Source organism: Lissotriton helveticus, chromosome 7 (assembly GCF_964261635.1).
Source record: "Lissotriton helveticus chromosome 7, aLisHel1.1, whole genome shotgun sequence".
Lineage (NCBI taxonomy): Eukaryota > Metazoa > Chordata > Amphibia > Caudata > Salamandridae > Lissotriton > Lissotriton helveticus.
Window position 1 is genome coordinate 966,272,685 of NC_136068.1, and position 25,282 is coordinate 966,297,966.

General features: G+C 45.5%; 1 protein-coding gene across 1 annotated transcript in view; it reads left to right on the top strand.

Annotated features, from left to right (window-relative positions):
* Positions 1–25,282, top strand: part of MAML1 (mastermind like transcriptional coactivator 1) — a 227,396-nt gene that overhangs the window by 160,477 nt on the left and 41,637 nt on the right. Inside the window, exon 4 of the mRNA XM_078653531.1 lies at positions 13,194–13,311. Within this exon, the coding sequence (XP_078509657.1) occupies positions 13,194–13,311 (118 nt within the window). The remainder of the gene's footprint in view (positions 1–13,193; positions 13,312–25,282) is intronic.

Sequence of the window (25,282 nt, forward strand, 5' to 3'; positions counted from 1 at the left end):
GGAAGAAGACCCGCGTGCAGGTGCTAACAGGACAATAACCACTGACTTGACCCCAGCCCTACCGGCCTGCTGATCCTGGAACCTGCTCCTGCCAAATCCCGGCGACCTCTGCGGACAGCAACCTTGGGACACCCAGAGGACCTGCCTGCCTTGACCCTCTCGAAGATTGGTACTCCCATCAGCAGACGCTCTGCTGCAACAACCCATTTGGTGCTCACCAGGAAGCTCTGGATCAGCCCACTCTGCACCAGCCGAGCCCGGGCCAACCCGAACCAAGACCACGAGGACGTCCCCCCGGGGACTGGGACCCAAAGTCCAGTGCCCAAAGACCCACCTCGACGAACCAGCTGACGCCTGCAGACTCTGAACCAGGGGCCACCCCAACCGATACCAGCTGAGGGTAAGCTTTTCCGACACCCAAAGACACCCCGGCGCCCTACAGCCCCCTGTGCCTCCCTTTGGGGTACCTACCTGTGCTCCAAGATCCCAACTTACCTCTCGAAGTGCTGGTCGCACCTGGAGAGTCACCGTCCCCGAGCTTGCAGCCTTTGTTCCTTTTTCAAGATCCTCATTGGATAACATTGAGCGCCCGGCGGCTCAAAAGCACCCTGCACCCAGCCGCCCGAGTGCCGCTGGCTGTGACCTCTTTGCCCTATCCTACTCCCCCCCCCCTTGCCCTGAGCAAGTGACCAGGAGCCCAGCTCCCAGACCCGCGTGGCCTGCTAGCCAGTAGCCACCAACCGAAGGCCCCCTTTCCCTCATTGGATAACATTGGGCCTACCTACCTCTGAATCCGGCCGCCCCTGCACCGCTGGAAATGAACTAACTGTACTCACCTGACCCTGGGGGACCCCTGAGACTATGCCCAGAACCCTAACTTCACCAACCAAGTACTCACCTGGAAACCGGTAATTCCTTACCTGCCATTGGATAACATTGACCCATTTTGACTCGAAAATGTTCTAAGTGTGAAGTTTTGAAAACGGAAAATATTCCTATAGAATCAGCCAAAGTCAGAATTCGAAAATACTCCCCTGTGATCAGGAGAGAAGCCAGTACTGTACCTTTCAGCCCAGTACTGAACCGCAAAAGTAATCCCTAGCGGGTTTACTCGTAACCTGTATTTTTTCCATAGGAACCCATTGTCTGCTTTTCTATGAAATTTCTTCTTAGTGTCTACTTTTGAAAACTGCAAATATTCTTTAAAAATCGTACGAAATGCTGAAACGCAATTACTTACCGGTTTTGAGTTAAGCCCCCAGTGCTGGCCCTAGGAGACTAGTGCTGGGTTACCAAAGTAACGCGATAGTACTTTACCTGTAACCTGAATTTCTTCCCATTGAATGACATTATCAGATTTACATTGAAAAGTTTCTAAGTGTGAACTTTTAAAACAGCTTTATATTCAGGAAAATTCATCACAGTAACTAAAACGTTTTTGCTAATCTGGTTTCAGCTTAGGCCCCAGGACTGAATCTAAGATCTAGTCCTGGAACTACCAAAGTCATCCATAAAGTAATCCACTGTACTTTCCTGTGAAAAACCCATTGAGCTCAATGCTAGAGTGTGTTGCAGAACTGTGTTGCTTATTAGCTATCCTGTAATTGTTGTGTGTACAAACTTATTGCTCCTCTGCAAAATATTTACATGAGGGTACTAGTAACTTGAAAAGTATATTTTTATAACTGTTGGTTCTAAAAATAAAACCACTATATCTGAGGATATAACAACAATTGGCCTGGAGTTCAGTTCTTGAGTGTGTGAAACCTTTTGCTGACTGAGTGTGTGCAACAAATGCTTTACAATGTCCTTACTGCTCGACCAAGATACCACTTTGGAGAGTAAGGTCAGTTCTGACTTTAACCTCTGTTATACCTTTGGGGTTTGTGGACTCTATACACACTGTACTGCCTTATTGTCCAGTGTATATAGAGCCACTTTCTCACACCTAGCCTCTCCCAATACAGCCAGGATTCACAGTATTCAGTCCCTTCTCATTCAATTTCAGCCCAACCAATCATTGCCAGCAAGAGTCTTCATGCAACTGCTATGCATGATGGTGTCTTGCATTTCAATTGGTCCCCACGCAAGACTTCACATGTATCCCCTTCAAGAATGCTTAGCAAGTCAATGTAACTAGTCGCAGGGTCAATTAACCGATCAAGTGTTGGTAGAAGGCCTTTACAGACCCTGCTCCACAGACAGTGCTAACAGCAGACTCATCGCTCACTGGTTGGGGTGCTCACCTACATCGTCACACAATCCAAGGATTATGGACTCTAAAGTACAGGAGCCTGCATATAAATCACCTAGAACTACTAGCAGGGTTTCTAGCACTCAAAGCCTTTCAAACTCACCTAATAGGCAAATCTGTCCTAATCCGCACAGACAACATGACAGCTATTTATTACATACAAAAACGGGGAGACACACTCTCCAACTGTCAGCACTAGCACAAGCCATTTGGAAATGGGCCATACATCGCAACATTCATCTCCTAGCAGAACACTTACCAGGAGTAAACAATCAAATTGCTGACCTTTTCAGCAGACAGAGGCAGCAAATACCCGAATGGGAACTTCATCCCCAAATGCTTTTTCCCTACTTTCAGGAATGGGGGTTTCCTCGCAAAGACCTGTTTGCCACACATAAAAATGCAAAATGCCCAAGCTTCTCCTCCAGGTTCCCACACCTGCTCTCCAAAGGCAATTCCCTATGGATGAAGTGGTCAGGGATATTTGCCTACACTTTTCCGCCTCTCCCACTCATTCCGCTGGTAGGTCGGAAGCTCAGACAATTATCCCTCAAACTCATTCTCATAGCTCCCACTTAGGCACGTCAACCTTGGTTCACCACCCTGTTAGAGCTCTCAGTAGTTCCACACCAAAAGCTGCATCTCCACTCCAGTCTCTTCACTCAGAGCCATGGAGAAATCTGGCATCCAAATCTCAAGGAATTCACCCTGGCGATTTGGTTCCTGAAGTCGTAGAGTTTGGTTATTTACAATTAACACCAGACTGTATGAACATCCTAAAGGAGGTTAGGAGACCTACTACTAAGGTGTGTTATGCAGCAATGTGGAAATGTTTTGTTATATACTGTAAGATTAACAATGTCAGTCCCCTCGATGCTTAAGAACAAAACATCATATTTTATCTTTTACACTTGCAGTAATCTGGATTAGTTTGTACATCCATTAGATTGCATTTAGCAGCAGTAGCTGCATACTTACAAAGCAGACCACACCTCTCTCTATTCAGAGTACCAGTGATTAAAGCCTTTATGGAAGGACTAAAAAGAGTAATACCACCAAGAGTTCCACCTGCACCAGTATGAAACTTAAACATAGTCCTTACAAGGCTAATGGGTCCACCATTTGAACCGATGCACAGGTGTTAATTTCCAATTCCTCTCATGGAAGGTTGCTTTTCTTATTGCAATCACTTCCCTACAGAGAGTTGGCGAACTCCAGACACTAACTATCCAAGAGCCTTTCTTTCAACTTCACAAAGACAAGGTGGTTCTTCGAACCAATCCCAGATGTCTACCTAAAGTGGTTTCTGCTTTTCACTTCAAACTGTTGCGCTACCTGTGCTCTTTCCTCAACTTGATTCTGTAGCAGAACAAGCTCTACACACACTAGATGTTAAAAGAGCTCTACTATATTATGTAGAAAGAACAAAAGATTTTGGTAAAACAAAACCACTTTTTGTTGCTTTTTCGCCACCACACAAAGGCCATCCCATCTCTAAATGGCATTGCAAGATGGATCGTGAAATGTATTCAATCATGTTATGTGAAAGCGAAAAGAACCTTGACAATATCCCCCTAGAGCACATTCCACACGCAAAATAGGGGCTACTGTGGCCTTCTTAGGAAATATTCCCTTAGCCGACATCTGTGAGGCAGCAACATGGTCTACACCGCACACATTCACCAAACACTATTGTGTAGATGTGTTAGCGAGGCAACAAGCTAATGTAGACCAGGCAGTACTTAAAATGCTTTTTCAAACCACTGCAACAGCTACAGGTTAGCCACTGCTTTGGGAGAATACTGCTGTATAGTCTATGCAAACTATTAATATGAAGGGGGTTTGCCCTAATATTCCGACGGCATCTCGGCAGAAAGACCCTGAAAATACAAAAAATGTGGCGGAATGGATCAGAAAAAGGATTATTTTTTAAGGAAAATTAAATTAGTCCCTCACATGGAAATTAATATCCGAAAACGTCTTATTTAGTCTACTTCACAGTTTGGAGAAGCCCTTCAATAGTTTGAATTAATTGTAAAGAAATTATTGCACAGTCAAATTTCAAAAGAGTGTTAAAAAATTTCCCTCGGTTGTGCTTTATTCCAAGGCTATCTTCTTTCGTTTTATACGGATTGCTATTGATGATTATTGTTTCTGAATTTTTTTTGCATCCGTAATAGCAAATAGGGTAACCAGGATTGATGTTGATGTACAGATGTGTTGTTTTTTGTATATATAATTTATGTATGTATATTTGTGTGTATTGTCCCATTCAAAAATCTATATAAATATAAATACCCCTTTGGACCACGTTCTGGTGTTGGTTTTAAAAAAAATCTATATAAATATAAATACCCCTTTGGACCACGTTCTGGTGTTGGTTTTAAAAAAAATCTATATAAATATAAATACCCCTTTGGACCACGTTCTGGTGTTGGTTTTAAAAAAAAAAAGAAGTTTTTGGATATCAATTTCCATGTGAGGGACTAATTTAATTTTCCTTCTAAAAATAATCCTTTTTCTGATCTATTCCGCCGCATTATTTTTTGTATTTTCACCGTATAGTCTATGCAAAGCATGTGATCTACAGCTCGCATGCCTCGAATGGAAAATGTTACTTACCCAGTAAGCATCTTTTCTTGGCATGTAGATTCACATGCGCCCACCCGCCTCCCCGGGTACCTATACCTGTTGCAGTTCTTTCTTATCTTATATACGCATGGACATCTCTATTGTACCTTTACTAACTCCATTCTCGCCCTCCGTGGGAAAACAATATAACAATAGAGTTGATGCCCATGCGCTCTATCACCGAAAGGAGGAGTCACCTACCTCGTGACTGGAAAGACTTCTTCGACGTAAAACAACTTGAAAACATCCGGACCCAACACTAGATGGCAGGAGTATGCAAAGCATGTGAATCCACAGCTCTACATGCCAAGAACAGATGCTTACTGGATAAGTAACATTTTCCTTTCTGTCAGGCGTGGAGACATTTATTAAAACACATGAATATTGAATAGTCCTGCATTGGTGCAGGGTACTGAAAATGTTCAAAAGTGAGGGGGGAAAAATCTCCGACTGATTCAATTTCCTCATAATGCAACACTTGCTTTACTTATCTAAACTTTTAAAGCCAAACAAATATAAAAAGTTCAAGATCCCATTATATCCGCTTCAATATGGCGCACATTTTGCCGCTGTGCGGGTAAATTCTACGCGTGTGCAAATCAGACGCACACGCCCACCGTGAGGTCAGACGGCCAGGGCCTGTCTGACACACGGAAGAGGTTAAAGTTTAAAAAATTGATTGAAAACATATGGCCGCAATGCTGTTCTAAAACAGACCTTCTATTTTCACTTTTAACAGTGAAAAATTGTTGTCCTATGGCTTACCAGATTGGAAAAAAACTATACTGTCACTTTAAGGCTGCCATTGGGCCACCACAATCCAGCATGCACACAGTGACAGTCCTTCAGTTTGTTTTCCTGTATCGTAAATCATAATATATAATAATAATCTTGGAGAAGAATCCGAGAACCACACGCGCAACGCTTTTTTTTCCGTTCATTTATCAGAAACGCTTAAAACATTATTGTAGTCGTGGGGGGGGGTGCGGGCCGGAATAACAGGCGTGGAGGCTGGATATAGTGTGCTATGTCTTAGCAGTCTTTATTGTAGTACACAAAGTTAGGGTCGTGGAAGGTAAAGAAGCAGGGGGTAGGGATGAAGGTGGTGTTCCGGGTTGTCGTCTTCGGGTGAGGGAAGGTCCAGGAAGAGTCTTCTTGAGCGTCTCTGGGTAGGGGTGATTCTTCTTCTCCTTGCCGGTCCGGTGGTCCTCGGAGTTAAAGGGGAGAGAGAGAACAGGGCGGTTAGTCAAACACAGGACTATCAGAGTGCTGTCACCTACACCAGGGTTGTGTGGAGGGCAAAGCGAGAGTGAGGAAAGGGACGGTAGGGCCGAAGATGGGAGGGGGTACGAGCGGGAAGGAAGAAGGTGGACTGGGTGAGGGTTCCGCTGTGGGGTTCACTGCTCTACGTGACTCGGGCCGTGGTATATAAATATATACAGTGCTCCTAGGGGTGCTACACGGTGAGGGGATACACTATTCACATTAATATACAGATCAACCTGGGAGCCAGGAGACAGGGTACTCACATGCCCCGTCGTCACTCTGCCTCGAGTTACGGCCGCTCTCCAGCGTCCTCCACCGGACTCCACCAGTCCTCCGTCCAGACTTCGTTGTCTTCTCTCTCTTCTTCGTTCTGCTTCACAGGGGCGCTGCCGTCCGTCTTCTGCCACGAGCCGGATTCTCTGCACACCCCCCCGTCTTCGTTTCCTGCTTTTTCGTCTTCCGTCCGCGGGTAGAGGGAGGGACTTCCGGGGTCACTCGGGAGTCCTTCCGGTTTCTCGTCCTTCCGGATTGGGTCCTGCAATGAGGGAGGAGAAAATGGAGTCCGGGTTGCCAGGGACGCCGTCGGGTCGGTCCGCGAGGCTCGGGACCTCGAGGGAATCGACGGGTCACTCAAGGTAGGGACCGCCTTTTGTTCACAATTATTTTTGCCTCATGTGACATCTTGTTCTTGTTAGGTTATGTAGACTTTGTTTTATGACCAGCATTGATTTTCACATCTTTTGTGTTAGTAGAGGCTCCCCTTTTGCAGTCAAGGTTAGTCCCTATAGTGCTTTTAGTAGTGAATGCTCATGTTCTCGTAATGATTATTTCAAGGCTTTTTTCAGGAGAAAAGGATTACTTTTCATCACAGACCTAGGACTTTTGAGGGGAAAAATGTAATGGACATTGTCGTACAGAGAGTAAATGACCTTTCAGAGCGGTTGTGTCTCAATTGGATTAAGGGTCAGTGCAGTAAAGGAGCTATGAATTAGATATGCTTCTACCTAATCCTTTCTGACACCATCCCGCAGAAGAGATCTCCTAGCGATGGTTTTCCTTCTTTCCTTGAGCACCGGATGTTCCTCTCTGTGTCAGGAGGATACATTGTAAAGTGGGAGTGTGAGGGGTGGTGACCAACACCGCTGGGAGGTGGGTATTACTCTTACTGTAAAGTATCTCTTCACCTTTAAAAACTGCATGCAGGCCTTCATTCTCTACTTCCTTGACATACGGTATGCTTGTCTTTTGCTTTGTTGATTTTTAAGTCTGACAATATGTGGTATTATGCAGTGATTTTCACCACTACTCAGATTTTCTGTACATCATAAAAGTAGCCAATAAACCCAAATAAGCAGGAGTTGACAGTGGAAAGTGAGGTTAGACTGTCATCTAAATATAGTCTTCAGAGAGTGTCCTCAATTAGCTGGGTGGGCTATCTATTTTTAGAAGACACCATGCTGCCATGTTTGTAGGAGTGGCATATTTTTCTTAGGGTTTTCCTTTGCACTCTCAAGGCCTAGTTTATATCATATTTCTTCATAAGTTGTAGGGCCTAAAGGTTTGTATTTTAAGTGTTACATTTCCTGCAAAGCCTGAGTCGAATAGTTTAAACATCAAACGTCCTCTAAGGGAACACTTGATGCAAATGGCTGATAAATGTAGGGTTCACTAAAATAGAATAAAAAAAAAATTCCAAGGCTTGGTTTCCCTGGCATGGCTAACTACTGTCTTGAATGGCAGTGTGTTCTTTTTCTTTTAAAAGAAGCTTGGGTTGGTCAGGGCTTTTAAAGAAGGGGTGTTTTTAAAAAAAAATTAATAGACCTTAGTTGTCTATCTTACAAATTTAGTGTCAAGCTGACTGGGACATTCTTTGAGCCTTTCATGTACACCCTTTCTCATCCAACTTCTCACAGCCTAAGGGGATTGGTTAAACCCCTAAACAACAGGAGTTTTTATCTTGAGGCAGGTCATAGTTCCAAATTCACAGGTTTGCCCAAAAGTGGCAAACTTGACAAACGTCTTCAATATCAGATGGAAACCAGTGAAGTAGCATCTGCCACTACTTGACTTTACCCTTGCATGCTTTGAGGACCATGTTTTAAAAAAAAATAATTTCTGATGACATGAAATATAATGTTTAGGTCAAACATCTGTTACCAGTTTGTCTCGTACTCTTTTAAGATCACTTGTACTAAAATAAGAACTGTACAGAGATTAGCCTTGCTTCTGCATATAGATGACATGCAAATATAGAGCGGTTTAGGTATATCCAGTATCGAGTTGTAAATCTCATTTTTGTTTTATTTAGGTTCCATGGTGGCAACTTTTAAATTATCATAAGAAAGCTGTTTTTTTGGAAGTTGTCTATAACCTTGTATTTTAAATAAAATAACGTTTTAGACTTTACTGGCATAAATGCCTCTTGATGTCTGAAAGTAAATGAATTTGAATCTAATACGCACAGAGTTGTTAGCTCTTTATTGGTAAAATCTAAAGTACATTGAGGCATCCTTAGATTAATGACGGGTAAAGGTTTTATGACAGATATTATATTTGTCTAAACAGCTAAGTAGGAGCAGCTGACAAATCATTTTAACCCAAGCCCTTCAACTTGCTTCACTGAGAGTGCCTCAAATGTATCCTGTTGTCAGAGATGCCTTCCTTTTCTTGTAAATAGAAGAGGAGGTTTTCTCTATTGTAGTCCTTTAACATATTCCAGTTCCCTGGGCTCTGTTCCAGGAGGAACGCAATAGGTTGTCCACAAACGCCTTGAGTGAGCATTTTCTGTTTAGCACATGATAAACCCAGATGGTGTGTCCTCCTAATTCCAGTAATAATTCTGTAAAGGAAGTTAGGCTACATACAGTGAGAGAATGTCCATTGATCACTCATATGTTCAATCACTCATTTTCACACTAAGTAGAAAGCACTTAACGAAGAAATGGGGTATCCCAGTGGTTACAAATAAAGCCCCTGGATACGTTTACTACATAGGTAAGACTGAAATATGTCAACCAATATAAGGCAGTGAGGGAGGGATCCTAAGTTACCTAGCACCCCAAGCCTTTTTCTATTTTTAACCCTTTGTTCTACTGGCACAACCGAACAAAATAATCCAACAGTTCTTGCCTTAACGTAACCTTGAAACTTGTGTTTGGCGACCTTTCAGATCTCGCCACCTACTACAGTAACCGGGCTTACCCGGGCAGTACAAACTGGTCTCTAGAGTAGATGACTATATTCCCCAAAGACTGCTCTGCTCCCGGGTTCACAACACATCTTATCTTAATAAGATGTACAGATCTTGGTTGTGTCGTATGTAGGAAAGCTAGTCTTGCGACTTGGTTCTTTAATCCTGGCTAAGCTGGTGAGAGTGACCTCCACATAGAAGAGCTGTTGGCTGTCTCACAGGCCGGAAAGAAGTCTGGGATATATGGATTGTCAGAAACATTGTGCTTCACCGTCCTGATGTAGTCTAGCATCTCCTGTGGAAAAGTTATATTATTCCTTTCTAAGAAAGCTAGGGTTTCAGTTGGAACTTATTCCGATGTAGCACACTGGCTTGACCCATATAACCATATCTTCATGTTAGAGGATACGCAAGTTAGCTGCTGCAGAATTTTAGTGTCCCAAACGTAAGGCATAAAGCAGATCTTTGTGACATAACCTACTCAAGTTGGAACAAATGGAGCAAAGGGAAAAAAGACTCCAGATCAAAAAGGTATCTAACAATGAGCATAAACTACAGCTACCAAGAGAAAAGGAACCTCCTCCAGAGCCTCAAAAGCGGAGAGGATACTCCTGGTGGGGATACATCCTCCCGTACTAAATCTTCGGCCACAAATAGTACCACACGGGCTTATAGACACAGTCTAATAGCTCCAAGAATGAAATGGGAAAAATGCAAGTGACCTTTCAACTGTTGCCCGCTAGATTGTGGGAAAGGAATCAATTCCTTTTGTGAATATAGCCCTCACACGCTCTAGTAGTGTCATGCTTCATCATCTGGTTCACCCCGACTCCTAAAGGTCAGGGTGGGCTCGACCATGTTTCAGGGAGCACTTAGGAAGGAATGGCTAGAGGGTATAAAGATACAAATTCTCCTGTAGATCCCGATATCCCTTTATTAGTGGAGCCGCAGGGGATATTAAAATACAAAAAAGCTACGCCGGTCACACGGAGTATTATGGTCCTATGACCTAGTGTCAACATGTTCCAAAATCTTCAGTTGCCTCAGTGCAGTCGATCAGTGGATTACATGGATCCGTCTGAAATTAAATGCTTCCAAAACTGAAATACTCACAGGTTGCGATTAGAAAAATTATACTCCAGTTTTCCTCTGACCATATGATCTGGGACCACCTCTTGAAGTATCTAAGGAAGTAAGAAACCTTGATATTACCATGGACTCCCAAATTTATCAATGAATGCCCAAGGGGACAAATTAGCAAGATCATTCTTCATCACAATGAAAACTCTGCAATGCATCTTCCCCCAAACTGGGATTTCCACACAAGGTTGAGGCTTGTATCTCTCTTGTACTGTAATGACTGGATTACGCCAGTGGCTCTACCACGGATCATCTTTATCAACTATGAAAAGACTAAAATGGAATCAGAACTCTGCTGCTGGATTACTCCTACCTATAAAGCCACAAGCCCACTTCTCCTCTGACTTGAGGGCCCTACATTGGTTACCGGTTGTCAGAAGATCCACCTTCAAGCTGCTTTGTATCACCCACAAAGAAATACATGAAAGGGCGGCTTTTCATCAGGAGTAAAATCACCAAATGCATTCATAAATGAAGCCTCCGCTCTACATTGGCACCTCGGCTCAAAATCCCTCTATGCAAGGAAAAAACCATAGATGGTGCATCTTTCTCTCTTCATGCAGCCACATTATGGCATTCATTACCCCCAAACATAAGATCCACGGATAACTATCTTCTCTTCAGAAGACTAGTCAGTAATTGGCTTTTTCCTACATTACCACCATACTCAAATACTAATGTATAGCATGTCCCTATGTATATAAATATTTATAATTTGATTATATGTATGTATGTAGATATGTGCATTTCTTTGTACAAATGTGTATAATTATGGTTTTTATATTCTATAGATATCCTTAGGTCGACTTAACACAGTCAAATATATATATATATATATATTACTCTATGCTTAACATGCATATAGGTTACTGCATAGTTTTTATATACGTTACTTAAATAGATGCTTACGGGTCCATTTTATTTATCGATCACAATATGTAAATTTCATAATTTATTATCTACAAATGCTTCATTATTTGAAAACTGAGGAAAATATGAAATTTAAAAGAAAAAAATGCACAAATAAATTAGCTTAAAGTACAGCAACATTTGAAAGTCTGAGTATATAAAATACAACTTTAAATCTCGATATATTATCTTGCTTGTACATATATACCCTCTCTATGTACTGATGTATCTAAATATTTATTACTTTACTCCTACTGCAGAAGAAAAAAAACATTTGACTCTCTCTAATGCACTACTCTCACCCTAGACCTCTCTCAATATATCCTCTACCTCCACTCTGACTCATCCTAAACCTCATTTTACCACTATGATCTGCCTAATCTATTTCTAGAAACTTTTCCTTCCTCTAGCTCTCCTTTTACTTATGCCGAACCTGATCTAACTACTACGCTCTCCCCAATAACACTTTCTCGACTCTTCCCTCTTCCAGCCCTCCACTATCCTATTCAGTTAACAGACTTGCATGTCCACTGCTCAAATGAACTCCTGTTTCCCTATACTAATCCACCACTAATCCTTTTTGGGATCCAGAGTAGCGTGCTTAGAAGCCTTGTCAGGGGTAGTAAGCGCTATATAAATACAATTACAATACAAAAGATGGTGTATTGTGTTTGGCTAGCCAGACCCATTTGAATATCACATGGGGCAAGGCCATGGGTTTTGGTTTATGTTGCCCAGGGCATCCAACCCCAAAGCATTTACAGACTGGGGGTTGGACATCCTAGTGGCAGCTTCCCTCTTTGAGCATAAAAGGGCCTTGGCCAAAACTCCTTGTTATCCTTTGACTAACCACATCATTGCTAGCAAGAACCAAAATGGGTTATTGTGGGGTGTTTTTAGTGATGGGACAGAGCGGGGTGTCTCATATCCTGATCCAGGTCCCAGAAGAGGTGAGGTCCTTTCCCCGGACACACTGGATGTTACTAAGACACCAGGTGCCGAAGAGGATTTCAGACAGTTGAAGGAACAATATATCCTTTACTGCTGATGTTTCACTTGTGTGTTTTTTTGTATTATTTTTTCACACATTTAGTCACTTGCAGGCAGTAGCATGAATGTAGAACAGAGGCCCTGAAGAAAGCCTATGGTTACTTACCGCTACAGGCTGAAACATGTTGGCACTTTCGCAGCTATTTGTTTGAACTGCGATTATTGAGATGCACTGTTCTTGTTTTTAAACCGGAAGGGGCTTACGGCCAATAAATAATCTTTCGTTTAGCTCCCTATCCTTTTTTTAATCACCACTTGTATAATTTTTGCACTGCCCCTTCCCATCATATCAACATCATGTGGTAGAACTGAGTGATTGTGGGTCGTTACCCCAAGCCGACCATAGGGGTATGCTGGCTGTCTCAATGATCAAGAGACACAATACCCTGATAGGATTACCAGATGAGAATATTGATCGATACAAGACATTGATGGGAATCCTCAATGAGGTTGACTGACAATCACAGGTGTCTCACATTTTGGTGATTTGGTCTGTTAGTTTAATCTGTTTTCTTCCTGTGCACTCTGAGGCATCAGGATAACTTGTAAGAAATCACCAAAGGATTTCGAGTTTATACCCTTAAGTTTGTTTGTTGTATCCTTTGACTAACCACATCATTGCTAGCAAGAACCAAAATGGGTTATTGTGGGGTGGTGTTAGTGATGGGAATTTGACTGAATAAATTATGTTGTACGTTCGACATGTTCCTCTCCCCACATTTTGAGGAGTAAATCTTTTAAATGTGTTTGCAGGAGAAGCAGCGCCATCAGCAAGAACAGCAGCTGCAACGGCATCTGACCAGACCTCCTCCTCAATACCAGGACCAGGCACAAAACTCATATCCACAGCAGCAGGTTGGCCAATTCCCAGGTAGGATGAGTACAGAATTTGATACATTTTGCCTTCTTATTACACTGTTTTTCTAATCATAGGTTAATGTGCATAGTCCCTAGGAGCTTAGAGGCCACAAGCTGAGGACATTACGCTTAGATAGAAAAGATTGTTACCAGAAATATACTTACAGAAGGTAAGTAACTTATTCTTAGTACCCCTTGAATAAGCCCTTGTGAAGATCAAAAAAGTCCAGCTACTTTAAAAAGTGCACAATTTTGTTGGATCTCCAACACTATGCCAAAGAGACCCTGACAGGTTCATCCATCCACTTTCCATGAGACCACTTGGCATTGACGGGCTCAGAAAACCTTATCCAGAGGAAACTTGAGAGGCGACTATGGGAAGGACACCTCCGCCTCCAGGCAATGACTTTCCTACCATTACCCATCCTCAGCCCTGCCCCACCCCTATCAAACAAAACCTTTCGGTAGATGGTTCAGGGTATTCTTTCCCTCAACTGCAGGAATTAATTTAGGTGAAATGGGTCCTGTCAGTTGTCCAGGATGGTTGGAGTTGCAAAACACATCACCAAACATCCCACCTCACATATTCAGTCTGGAACATCAAAGTTTGCTGAAAGAGAAGGTTCAAGTATTTCTCAACAAGGGTGCTGTAGAAACGGTTTTTCCACACCAAAGATGTCCAAGGGCATGCTACGTGTACTTCCTCATTGCAAAATGCCTGAACACTAAAGGCTATCTGTGTTTTTTTCCTTTTTTATAAATGTTTATGCTTTCTACAAATAGCCAGTGAAAACAAAACAATCGAGCAACTGGTGCCACCATGCAGGCATCGTAGAAGGTGTATCATTACCTTCCGGCCACACAGACTGAAAGATAGACCCTGGACAGCATATATGTGGTACAATGATAAACCCCTCATTCCGGTAGAACCTGTACTACTGGTGTGCCATTCATCGTTCTAGAAGACCTTTCAATAATATTCATCCCGTAGTATGTCCTCCGCCAGCCCCAGACCGTATAAAAGTTACGGTGACACCTACGGTATGTCACCTTTTCAGCTGCCATGTAGAGATCTATTCCCTGTCTCCATTCCTGTCTGGAGGGGGCTTCAGATGCACCCCAATGCCTCTCTGTGCTCCTCTCTTGGCCACCACTAAGCCTAAAGCGCTGAACAGGAGCCTGAAGCAAGGGAGGCAACATCATTCGGGACACCCAATAGTATATATTTCGGGTCAAGTTGAATTTTTGTGTCTAATACACAGGAGAGCTCCCAAGTGATAGTTGACCATTAATTCTGGGTTAGTGGCATGCCCATATTGTGTGCAAAAAAGACCATATTGCAGCATAGACTGCTCGCCATTGGTGCCCTGCCCATGGCATGCAGTCTGCTACCGACATAATACACTGGGAAGGATTTTAAACGGTATGAGGAGCAGACGAGCCCCAATTGAAACCTCACGTGGGTGCATCAGTGCCACCTCCCAATCAGTAGCCTCAAACTCACCCAAGTCCCGCTGCCATCTCTCCTTGAGGGGGCCGGGAAATCAGGCATGTTATTGTCTATTGTTTTATACGTCTGGGATATGGCATCTCTGTCCAGTACCCCCATTAAGATGCGTCCCTCGAGAGGGGCAGATTCTGGCATTTCCCTCTCCCCAAGGCTCTCCGCTCATCACTCCTGGCGGAGTTGAGTGTGTTTCAAGAATTGGGTTGGGTGGTAATGGTAAACCCTCGGTGCCAAGGTAAAGGGCATAATGTCTCCCTCCTCCAGTACATCCCTGACTTTAGAGAGGTCAATAATGTCCCATGCCTTAAAGCCCTGCAACTTCGCCACCTCCTTCAAACATGTTCCTTTCCAATAGGGTGTTTCCTTTGTGATTGTGTGTGCCCATCCCAATATCTTGTTCGCCTTCCCCCATGCAAATGTCACCTTTGTCTCTGGTGCTAGCCTATGGCAGCTCCTCCCTCCATAAAGGTAGTGTAGGTAAGAATGCTGTTCAAGTCTGAACGTTGGATGCTCTTGAGGGGCATTGACCCAATCATTGATATTAATGATGTGCGCCACTAAGTAATAACCTTAAATGTCAAAGTGCCAGCCCCCCATTGTATTGAGAGCATTGTAGTGTCCGGAGTGATATCCTGGGCTGGCCCACATCCCACAACAGTGTCCTCAATCCCTCATTAATTCTGGTGAATACTGTTTGGGAAATTGGAAAATGTGCATTTGAGTGTGTATAACAATTTCGGAAGTGTAATCATTTTAAAGAGAGCAGCCTGCACCATCAACAAGAGGTAGAGACCACTCCACCTGGCAACATCAGTCTGAAAGTTAGACAACAACTGTCCCAGAGTCCGACGAATTGAAAGATCTTCCCGATATTTAAATCTATCCTCTGTCACCCTAAGGCCCTATGGTAATGGTAGCACAGCAGACTAAAGCCTATCCTTGACCTCAAGCTGGTAAATGATGCTGTTTGAGCAATTTAAGATGGTCTCAATGTAGAACATGTGCCCTGCACAGATCTCAAGAGTGCCTACTTTCCTATCCTCATCCATCCGGCACATCACCACCTTAAATTGGTTGTAAGTGGACAACACTATCAATTTATAGGATTACCATGCCGGATCACAACAGCCCCAAGGATAATCACCAAATGTTTATCAGTGTTAGCAGGTCATCTGCTCTGCTATTCATGCCTACCCGTATCTGGACTACTGGCTGATAAAGACCAGCAACACATTACGTGTGTTAAAAAAAAAAAAAAAAAACTTTCTTGGAGCATCCAAATGGTCACAAGCAATGGGTCAGTTGGGGGATCTAGTGTTGGTAGAGCCCAGAGTTCAGTCAGCATATTTTCATATGGTGGAAAAACAAAACAAAATCCCGGGCAGAACATTTATTGACCTGAAAAACAGGTAACCATTTCCATAGATTCCTCAGTTGCAGGGTGGAGAGCACAGCTGCACAGCCTGACTGTGCAGGCCTTGTGGACATACCCATCAACAAAAGTGCATATCAATTTCTTAAACATGACGGCAGTCTACATGGCATGTAAAGCATATTATAATCTTTATTGTAGTGCACACTAGACTTGTGGGACAGCCCTTTGAACCATTACTGTCTTTCCAGATGAAGTTCCTCTTCTCGAAATTAGAATGTCTGGTAGCAATCACTAGTGAATGACTAGTTAGTGATTTGGAGGTTTTTTCATCCTGGTTCCTAGAGAGCAGGTCACCCAATGGAGAAATGCATGATTCCTGCCTATAGTTGTTTACCCATTCTGCGTCACTCAGACCATTGTTTTTTTTTTTTTTAACATCCTCAGTCAGCGTCAAAAAGAGCATTGCATATATTAGATGGACAGAGAAATCTAATGTTTTAGATTGGCAATACCAAATCCATTCTCAAGACCAAGCAACTATCTTGCATTGTCAAAACCCTGTTTGGAAAACCCCAGAGTTGGACCTTGCACAATGAAAAGTAAAGTGTATGTAGGTATGCTTTGCTAAAGAAAAATGCTGTGTTCTTCCCCACTCGTGCTCTGCTTTGCTCCACCCGCCCTCCTATTGCTTTTCCACACCCTATCTTCCAAGATTTGCCCCACCCACTGTATTGTTTCTCATGGCCCCCTTCCCTCCTACTCCACATTACGGTCTCTGGCCCGTGTTTCTCTCTCTATACATTTGACTCAAAGAGCACTTCCATTGGTCATTTTTCAAGTGCTCCTTTATCTTTTTGTTTAAGCATTTCACAACGGTGCATGTTTTCCTCCCATCTCCCTTGTTTTCTTCTCTTTCCCTCTGTGTTGCTCTCCCTCTTGTGCCTGTGTGCTTCTCCCCTGCCCACTCCTGTTGCCCTCTCACCTGTTTACCTTTCCTCCCCTGTTCAACGTTATTTTATGTCCCCTTTCTTTGTCTCCCTCCCACAACCTCCGTGTTGTTTAAACCTACCTTGCATGTTGCTTCTGCCACTGCATCCATCTTGAGTTCCCCTCCCTCTGTATTGCTTCTATTGACCCACCCGGCTCCACGTTGCTTTCTCTCGCCCATGTTTCTCTCTTTGCGCTCGAGTCCCTAAGAAGCTGAGGATATTTGGATTTGCTATGCCAGTGAGCAAACGACCGTCACAACTCATTTTTTTGGATCAACTTTCCCAGGGAACAAATACTGCCGCTCCACAGCTAATCGGGGCCAAGAGCGCCGAGACCTACAATCACAGCCTAGGGTGTCACAGTGGAGAATGTCAGGCCCTCTGCTTTCTTTCAGTTAAGTGCACAACCCCCATGTCCCCCGCCACCCATAATTCAACTGTGCTTTCGCCATCCCAGAGATGCTAAAAGTGAGTGCTGCAGAGGAGCTAAGTATTTGCTACTTCTTTCTGCTGCACAAGCTTTAAATTGGACTCCAAAAACTCCACAGTTTTGCATCATAACAATTTTTTGTCTTTGCCGACTAGACAGCTTTTAGTAGTCTGTAGTCAAAAGGCTGTTGTGGATCACAGTGCTTTAAGTACGATGAAAAAGATGGAGTTTCTAAAAGGGGAATGACCAGAGTAAATAAGGGTGTGTCTTAAAACATTAATTACAGCCCTGTGCTTTACGCAAAGCATGCTGCCAGACCAATCTTTAAGCACCTTTTTGTGAGTTTTCTGCTATTGCATCCATACATTTGACACAACAAAAAACGTATGCCTAAAATAAGCCTACGAGCTTGACTCCCAAGACCACGTGGCCTGTCTGAGAGCAGCCCCCAACCAAGGTGCCCCATTGACTAACGTTGGCACCCTGCACCTGGACACCCTTGTGGTGCCCTTTGAGTGCCAACCTGAACCTTGGGGAACTTTGTTTCTGCCCCCAAAACTCCAATCGTAAAACCTTCTACTTACCTGTAAACTAAACACTTCGCATTTCTCCATGACTGAATGGTGGGCTTTCTCTGAAAATTCTTTTAAGTGTTAAACTGCATCAAAAAGTAACTTAGTGCCTTGACTCAAGAGTTAGCCTGTTTTGCAATGTCCTGTGTTGCTTAAACTGTGCTAGGAGTGTGGTTCAGGCCAAACTAGAAAAGTAGTCTAAAAGTAATTTGAAGTGTTTTTGAACAGTTTACAAATCGTTTTCTCAACTGCAAAAGTAATCTAGATGTCCCTACAAAAACCAGTGTTAACTGTATTTTGAAAAGTAACATTTTATGAACAGTTTCACTTACCTGCTACTAAGTAAATCTAGGTTATAGAAATAAAACAACAAAATACCTTTTTTTTTTTTTTACAAACAGTTGGTCTGGATTCAGTCTTTGAGTGTGTGACATAATTTCTTGCCCGAGTGTGTACAACAAATGCTTAACACTACACTCTGATAAGCCTGACTGCTCAACCACACTACAACAAAAGCGAGTAAGGTCATAGCTGCTATGCCTCTGGGGATCCACTGGACTCTGTGCACACTATACTTACTTTGGTATGGTATACACTGAGCCAGCTTCCTACACCTGCCATTTAATAGAAGTTTTTCAGAATTTGATAAATAAAATAACTTGGAAAGTTTGTAACATTATGTTTGTGGCATGTGTGGCTGTAAATACACATGCTTTTACTTACTCCTGCCATCTAGTGTTGGGGTCCAGATGTGTGCAAGTTGTTTTGCTTCAAAGAAGTCTTTCGAGTCATGAGGTAAAGTAACTTCTCCTCTTGGTGATAATGAGCATGGGTATCTACTCCATTGTTAGATTTTCTTTCCACTGTGGGGTTTGGGCGTTTATTGCGGTGCTCCGGATCAAGACAGTTTCAGATTCCTTTTAGTTAGTAATCCACCCTTACTCTTGTCTGTATTGTTATCGAATATGTTCCCATCTCTGCATTTCAAAATTTGGAAGACTTTCGCTTGTCAGATTGATGCGCTCCAACTGTGGCCTTCGTTCGTCGCTCTTTCGGGCCTACCTTTCCATTTCTTTGACTTCGTCTAGAATGCCCTGCTGATGGAATGGCCTTTTTTCCGTTTCTGCCCAAGGTATCACGCTAAGTACCCGCAGACCAACCTTCACCAGTTCTGCAACCTGTGCTTGTCTCCCGATCACAAGGACGGAGACTTCGAGGACCGCCAATCATTTTTTAATCAAGAAGAACTTACAGGACCGAAGGGCACGTCGCATGGAGATGCAGTGTCAGGAGGTAGATACCTGACATCTACGGGCAGCAGGATATCAAGGAGGAGGAACTCCACGAAGCCTCTGCGGCTGAGGAAGAGAGTTTTTCCATGCAGGACTCCGACTTGGAGATCGATCTCCAAATGCAGGATCTTCCACTGGGTCACCATACTGAGTACTCACGTCCCCATCCTGCCACCTCAGAAACGTGTTTGTTTCAACCGAACATAAGGCTTCCGGCAACCAGTGCCAACAGGCCGTGGTCTGCATCGAACAACGGCTCTGGCTGCCCGCCATCGGGCTCCGCACCGAAAGTACATACAAAGCTGTCTGGTTCTGTACCAAACCGCCATCCACTCCCTCTGCTCCAGCCATGTCTGCATCGACCCCTTCGGCACCCAAACCACCAGCACCGAAATCGGCTCCCAGCACTCTGGTGGAGCCAGTATATATATATATATATGTATGTATATCTATATCTATATCTATGCCTATGCCTATGCCTATGCCTAGAACGCCTCAAACTCAGGATGGGTCTGGATGGCACCGTCCTCGAATGGTTTAGGTTCTTCCTCCAAAATCGCTCACAGAGTCCCCTCATCAACGGTAACCTATTCGCTCCCTCTCTCCGATCACCGTTGGGGTCCCCCAAGGATCAACCCTTTCCCCTACCCTCTTGAAACGCTCAGAGGTGCTACGCACCACCAATATCTCCTACCTCATGTATGCGGGCGACACACAGATCTACATTAAAATCTCTTCCTCTGGGGATATTCACTCCCTGAATGAGGCCTTGAAGCTGACTGTTCACTGGCTCCCCGCGAACCAGCTCAAACTTAATCTCCCCACCCAAAACCAATCCAGACATCGAAGAATGTATCAAGGCTATCACACCGCTAAACTGCCCTCCTACCATTGTAGACTCTGCGAAATCCCTTGGAATAAACCTTGACGGCAGCTTGAACATGCAGTGTCCTATCAACTCGATGGCCAAAACCGCCAGATTTCACCTGAGTTACCTAAGACACCTGAAACCCTTCCTCAACACTTGCGACCAAAAAACGGCAATCCAGGAACCAGTCCTTTACATACTCAAATATGGATGCTCTACTCTCTACCAAGCTATGGAAATCCCCTCTGCTACCCCACATGGTCGCCTGGCGTCGATCCCTGCTTAACTGAGCTGAAGCAGAAGGGATGGCACTCTCTTGGGAAGACCTACTTGGTCTCTGCAAATTTCCCATAGCGCCTCAGTGGGATGACATGGTATTGAAGCTCCGGGAATCGGTCAGTAACATAGGGTGCCCACATGTACTAGCCGAGGCGGTTATCCTCTGCCCATTTGGGCTCTGAGTAGCGCTGACTTCCAAGACACCCTGACCTTTTGGTTATAGAACCTCATCGCTGAGTCCTGATGGATCCAGCCTCCCCCCCCCCCCCCCCCCCCCCCTCGTGTGCACTAAATGTGGCGGCAGGTCTCCAGCGATTCTCTTAACCTCTCTTGTTTTATGTTGTCCTCCTTTTGTTGCACCCTATGTTCACAGTTGATGCAATTTGTACCAAGTCTGACTTATCTACACATCTAGCAGTGGTATGACCAGTTTCTTTCTTTTTTTTGACTCCGATGTGCCCCCTGATAAGCGCGGTCTTTGGACTCCTTGTAGTCATTGTTATGCAATTTACCTGCTACATCCTCTCCTGTTGAGAGCTTGATTCTGTGCTACTGCCAAACATTTATTCACAATGAATGGGCATTGCTCGGATTGTACCTAAAAATGTGCAAAATGCTAATAAAAAGATTTAAACAAAAATGGATGCTCTAACTCTCTGGCCCCTTTGAAAGCCTGCCTCAATGCCACCAGCAGACTCCTAACTGGCTCAAATAAATTCGACCACATCTCTCCCCACCTTAAAAACTCTGAACTGGCTTCCCCTTGAGGCCAGAATCCAACTTAAACTGGCCTCCATTACTCACAAGTCTCTTTACTCCAATTCCCCTGCATTTCTCGCCCAGAAACTCGTGATATCCGGAGGAGCCAGAAACTCCCGATCTGACAGACTTTTTTCTCCAGCCATACGCTTCCGGGGAAAAAACTAGCCTTCCCTGGGGCCGCTCCAAGAATATGGAACTCTCTCCCAGCCGCCACCAGAAGACTTCCGTCTTTAGCCTTCGTAGGAAGGGGAGGACTGGGAGGGGTCTGAGGACCCTCTCACATCACAGTGCGAGTTTGACCCGGACTGGGTAGAGGAACCGGGAGATGCCAGTGGTCTTGACACCTCTCCTGACCATGGCATGTTAACTCCTCCTACCGTGGCTACGGAGGAGTGTGCAAGTTACACAGTGGTGTTGCATAGGGCGGCCGAGGCTCTCCACCTCGAACTCCCTACAGTGGCCGTCCGGACTAAGCTCCTGACAGAAGTGCTTCAGCCAGAAGCTACATCTGCGGAGCCACTGCTGCCTTTTAATGATGCACTTTCAGACGTTCTTTTGGGCACCTGGTCCAGGCCCAACACAAGGGCTCCTGTGGATAGGAACGTGGCCCGACGCTATCGCCCGGCCCTGGGCGACGCCATTTTCCTTTCCCAACACCCCACCCCTGAGAGCTTGTTTGTCCAAGCCTCTGAGTCTCCAAGCGCATTCCCTTCCGCATCCCTGGACAGGGAATCCAAGAAACTGGAGCCGTTCAGTAAGAAGATTTTTTTTTTTCTGTCCGTACAGGGCTGCGGTCTGTGAACACTGCATGCTTCTTGGGCCGTTATTCCCCCTCTGTGTGGGATACAGTGGCGCAAGTGTTGCCTCAGTGTCCGGAGGAGGCCCAGACAGTGCGATCTCAAACTATTGCTGAAGGGAGAGATGCAGCAAAGTTCACGATTCGATGTGACCTTGACACCGCCGACAAGCTGGGCAGGGCGATTTTCCACGACCGTGGCGATCCGTCGCGACGCCTGGCTGAGGACTACTGGTTTCCCTGATGGACATGCCCTTTGATGGCATTCACCTTTTTGGCAACAAAGCAGACAGTGCGTTGACGCGCTTTAAGGACTTGCGGGCTACGGCCTAGTCCTTGGGCCTTTCCGCCACGCACCCTCCTCCACCATCTGCTTTTCGCTGCTTTCGTGGCCACAGAAGGGGCGCCCGACACGTTCGCTTCAGAGCCACAGGCTTGCACAGCAACAGTCTCAGAGCGGACGTGGAACCCGCCGAGGCGGGTCAGGGTGCCAGCGGGCGGGTCAGTCCACCTCCACCCCGGCCACCACCGTCTCCAAACCTTCCTAGTCCAGTCTTTCAGGCCCATCAAACGCCAGTGGGCAGCAGGATTCACCATCACCTCCCCCACTGGCACACCATCACCTCAGACAGATGGGTTTTACAAATAGTCCAAAGGGGCTACTCCCTCCCCTTGGAGGCTACCCCTCCAGCCAATGCACCCTAGTACCAACGCATGTCGGGGGATCACTTGGCACTTCAACAGGAAGTCACTGCCCTCTTGGCCAAGGGGGCCAGCGAGCGCGTTCCTGCGCCAGAAGTAGGACGTGGTAGTTATTCCCACTACTTTCTAGTGCCCAAGAAGGACAAGGGCCTGCGTCCTATCTTGGACCTCAGGGACATCAATCGCTTCCTCCAGAAGGAGAAGTTCAAGATGTTAACTCTGGCTCAGGTCTTGTCTGCCTTCAACCCGGGAGACTGGATGGTAGCGTTAGACCTGCAGGACGCATATTTCCACATTCCCATCCTGCCTGCCCACAGACGTTATCTGTGGTTTACGGTAGGCCACAAGCACTTTTAGTTTACCGTGCTCCCCTTTGGCCTTAGCATTGCCCCTCGGGTGTTCACGAAAGTGATGGCGGTGGTCGCAGCTCATCTGCGCAGATGTAAATGTAAATGTGTGTATACTTGTAAAGCGCACTGCCGCCCCATCTCGGGGCATCCAGGCGCTGTGTACCGCTGTGGAACCCATCTTGGCTTTCCCTGTGAGATGCCCCCTCCAGGGCACCTCCAAGGTGAAGCCAGGCATCCCAGCGCTGTTGGGGCCGTTGTGAAGATTAAGCAAGCTATTGCCCAGAGTTGCAGAGTGAGACCCATGATTAGAGTAGGCACCGAGGCGAGAATTATCGAGTCAGCGGACATTGAGCCCAAGACCCTGCCGCGTCAGGAATTGAACCCTGGTCCCGGGCCTGACCTCTGCTTCAGGGTCTGCCGCTTCTAACCAGTGAGCCACACTTCTCCACTAAAGTCAGATCAGATCAGGGGATCCAGTCTTCCCCTATCTCGACGACTGGCTGTTGAAGGCGGGCTTGCCCCGGACAGTCGTGTCCCACCTCCAGACTACTGCCGCCCTCCTGCATTTGCTGGGGTTCTCCATCAATGTGCCGAAGTCGCACCCGATTCCCTCTCAGAAGCTCCTCTTCATCGGAGCGGTTCTGGATACAATGCACTTTCGGGCCTATCCTCCCGAACGGCGAGTCCAGGATATTCAGGCTATGATTCCGATCTTTCAGTCTCTATACTGGTTTCGGTCAGGATGACCCTGAGGCTGCTGGGCCTCATGGCCTCCTGCATCCTGCTGGTCACTCATGCCAGATGGCATATGTGATTACAAAAAGGGGGTGGTGATGGACAGAGTATCTGAGTTAATCAGAACACTCCTACCCAGTCAACAGATCAGGGCTTGATCCATCACCGTTTTTTAGCTCACTGCACCATCCCAGTTCAGAACCTGGCTATATGCAAATTAGTCTGTCCCTGGCCCAGTGCATCATGGGAACAGGGCAGACCAAACTACCAAGCCAATTCTTCACTGGAAAGGAAACAAGCTTCCGGGGACCGGTTTCTGGCATTACAGCCGTCTTCGGCCCGGCTTGCTTGAATCCTGATGGTGCAATGAGCAAGGGACTCATGTCTGAGCATACCCTTCCACACTCATGGTGGCCAAAATAATTACAAAAAGGGGGTGGTGATGGACAGAGTATCTGAGTTAATCAGAACACTCCTACCCAGTCAACAGATCAGGGCTTGATCCATCACCGTTTTTTAGCTCACTGCACCATCCCAGTTCAGAACCTGGCTATATGCAAATTAGTCTGTCCCTGGCCCAGTGCATGATGGGAACAGTTGTAAATAGATGGCATATGTGGGCTTTGCAGTGGGACCTGAAGTTCCAGTGGGCGCAGCATCGGGGGAACCTGTCCGATTACGTCCAGATCCCGGAGGGCACTGCAGTGGTGGCTCACGAACCGGCATTGGGTCAATGGCAGATCCAAACCGGAGCACACAGTGGTGATGGATGCGTCCCTCCTGAGATGGGGGGGGGGAGGCACATGGGAGAGGCGGAGATCATAGGCCTCTGGCGGAGTCCAGGCTTCATATCAACCTTCTGGAGCTTCGGTCAATATGACTTGCATTGAAGGCATTCCTTCCCTCTGTCAAAGAGAGAGTAGTGCAGGTGTTCACAGATAACACCACCGCCATATGGTACTGCAACAAACAGGGCGGGGTCGTGGACACTTCAGGAGGCCCTCCACCTCTGGACATGGCTGGAACATCAGGGCATTTCCCTGGTGGTTCAACACCTTGCAGGTTCACTGAACGCCAGGGCGGGCGAACTCTGCCACAGGTGCATGAGGGAGCACGAATGGCGTGTTCACTCTGACGTGGCGCAAGGTCTTTTTCAATAGTAGGAGAGCCTTTGTTAGATCTATTTGCCACCGAAGAGAACGCGCAATGTCAGCAGTTCTGAGTGTTTGAATTTCCTAGGCGACGCTTTTCGTCGCGAGTGGAGTTGCAGTCTGTTGAACGCCTTTTCGCCTATACCACTTCTGCCCGAGTGCTGAAGAAGATCTAG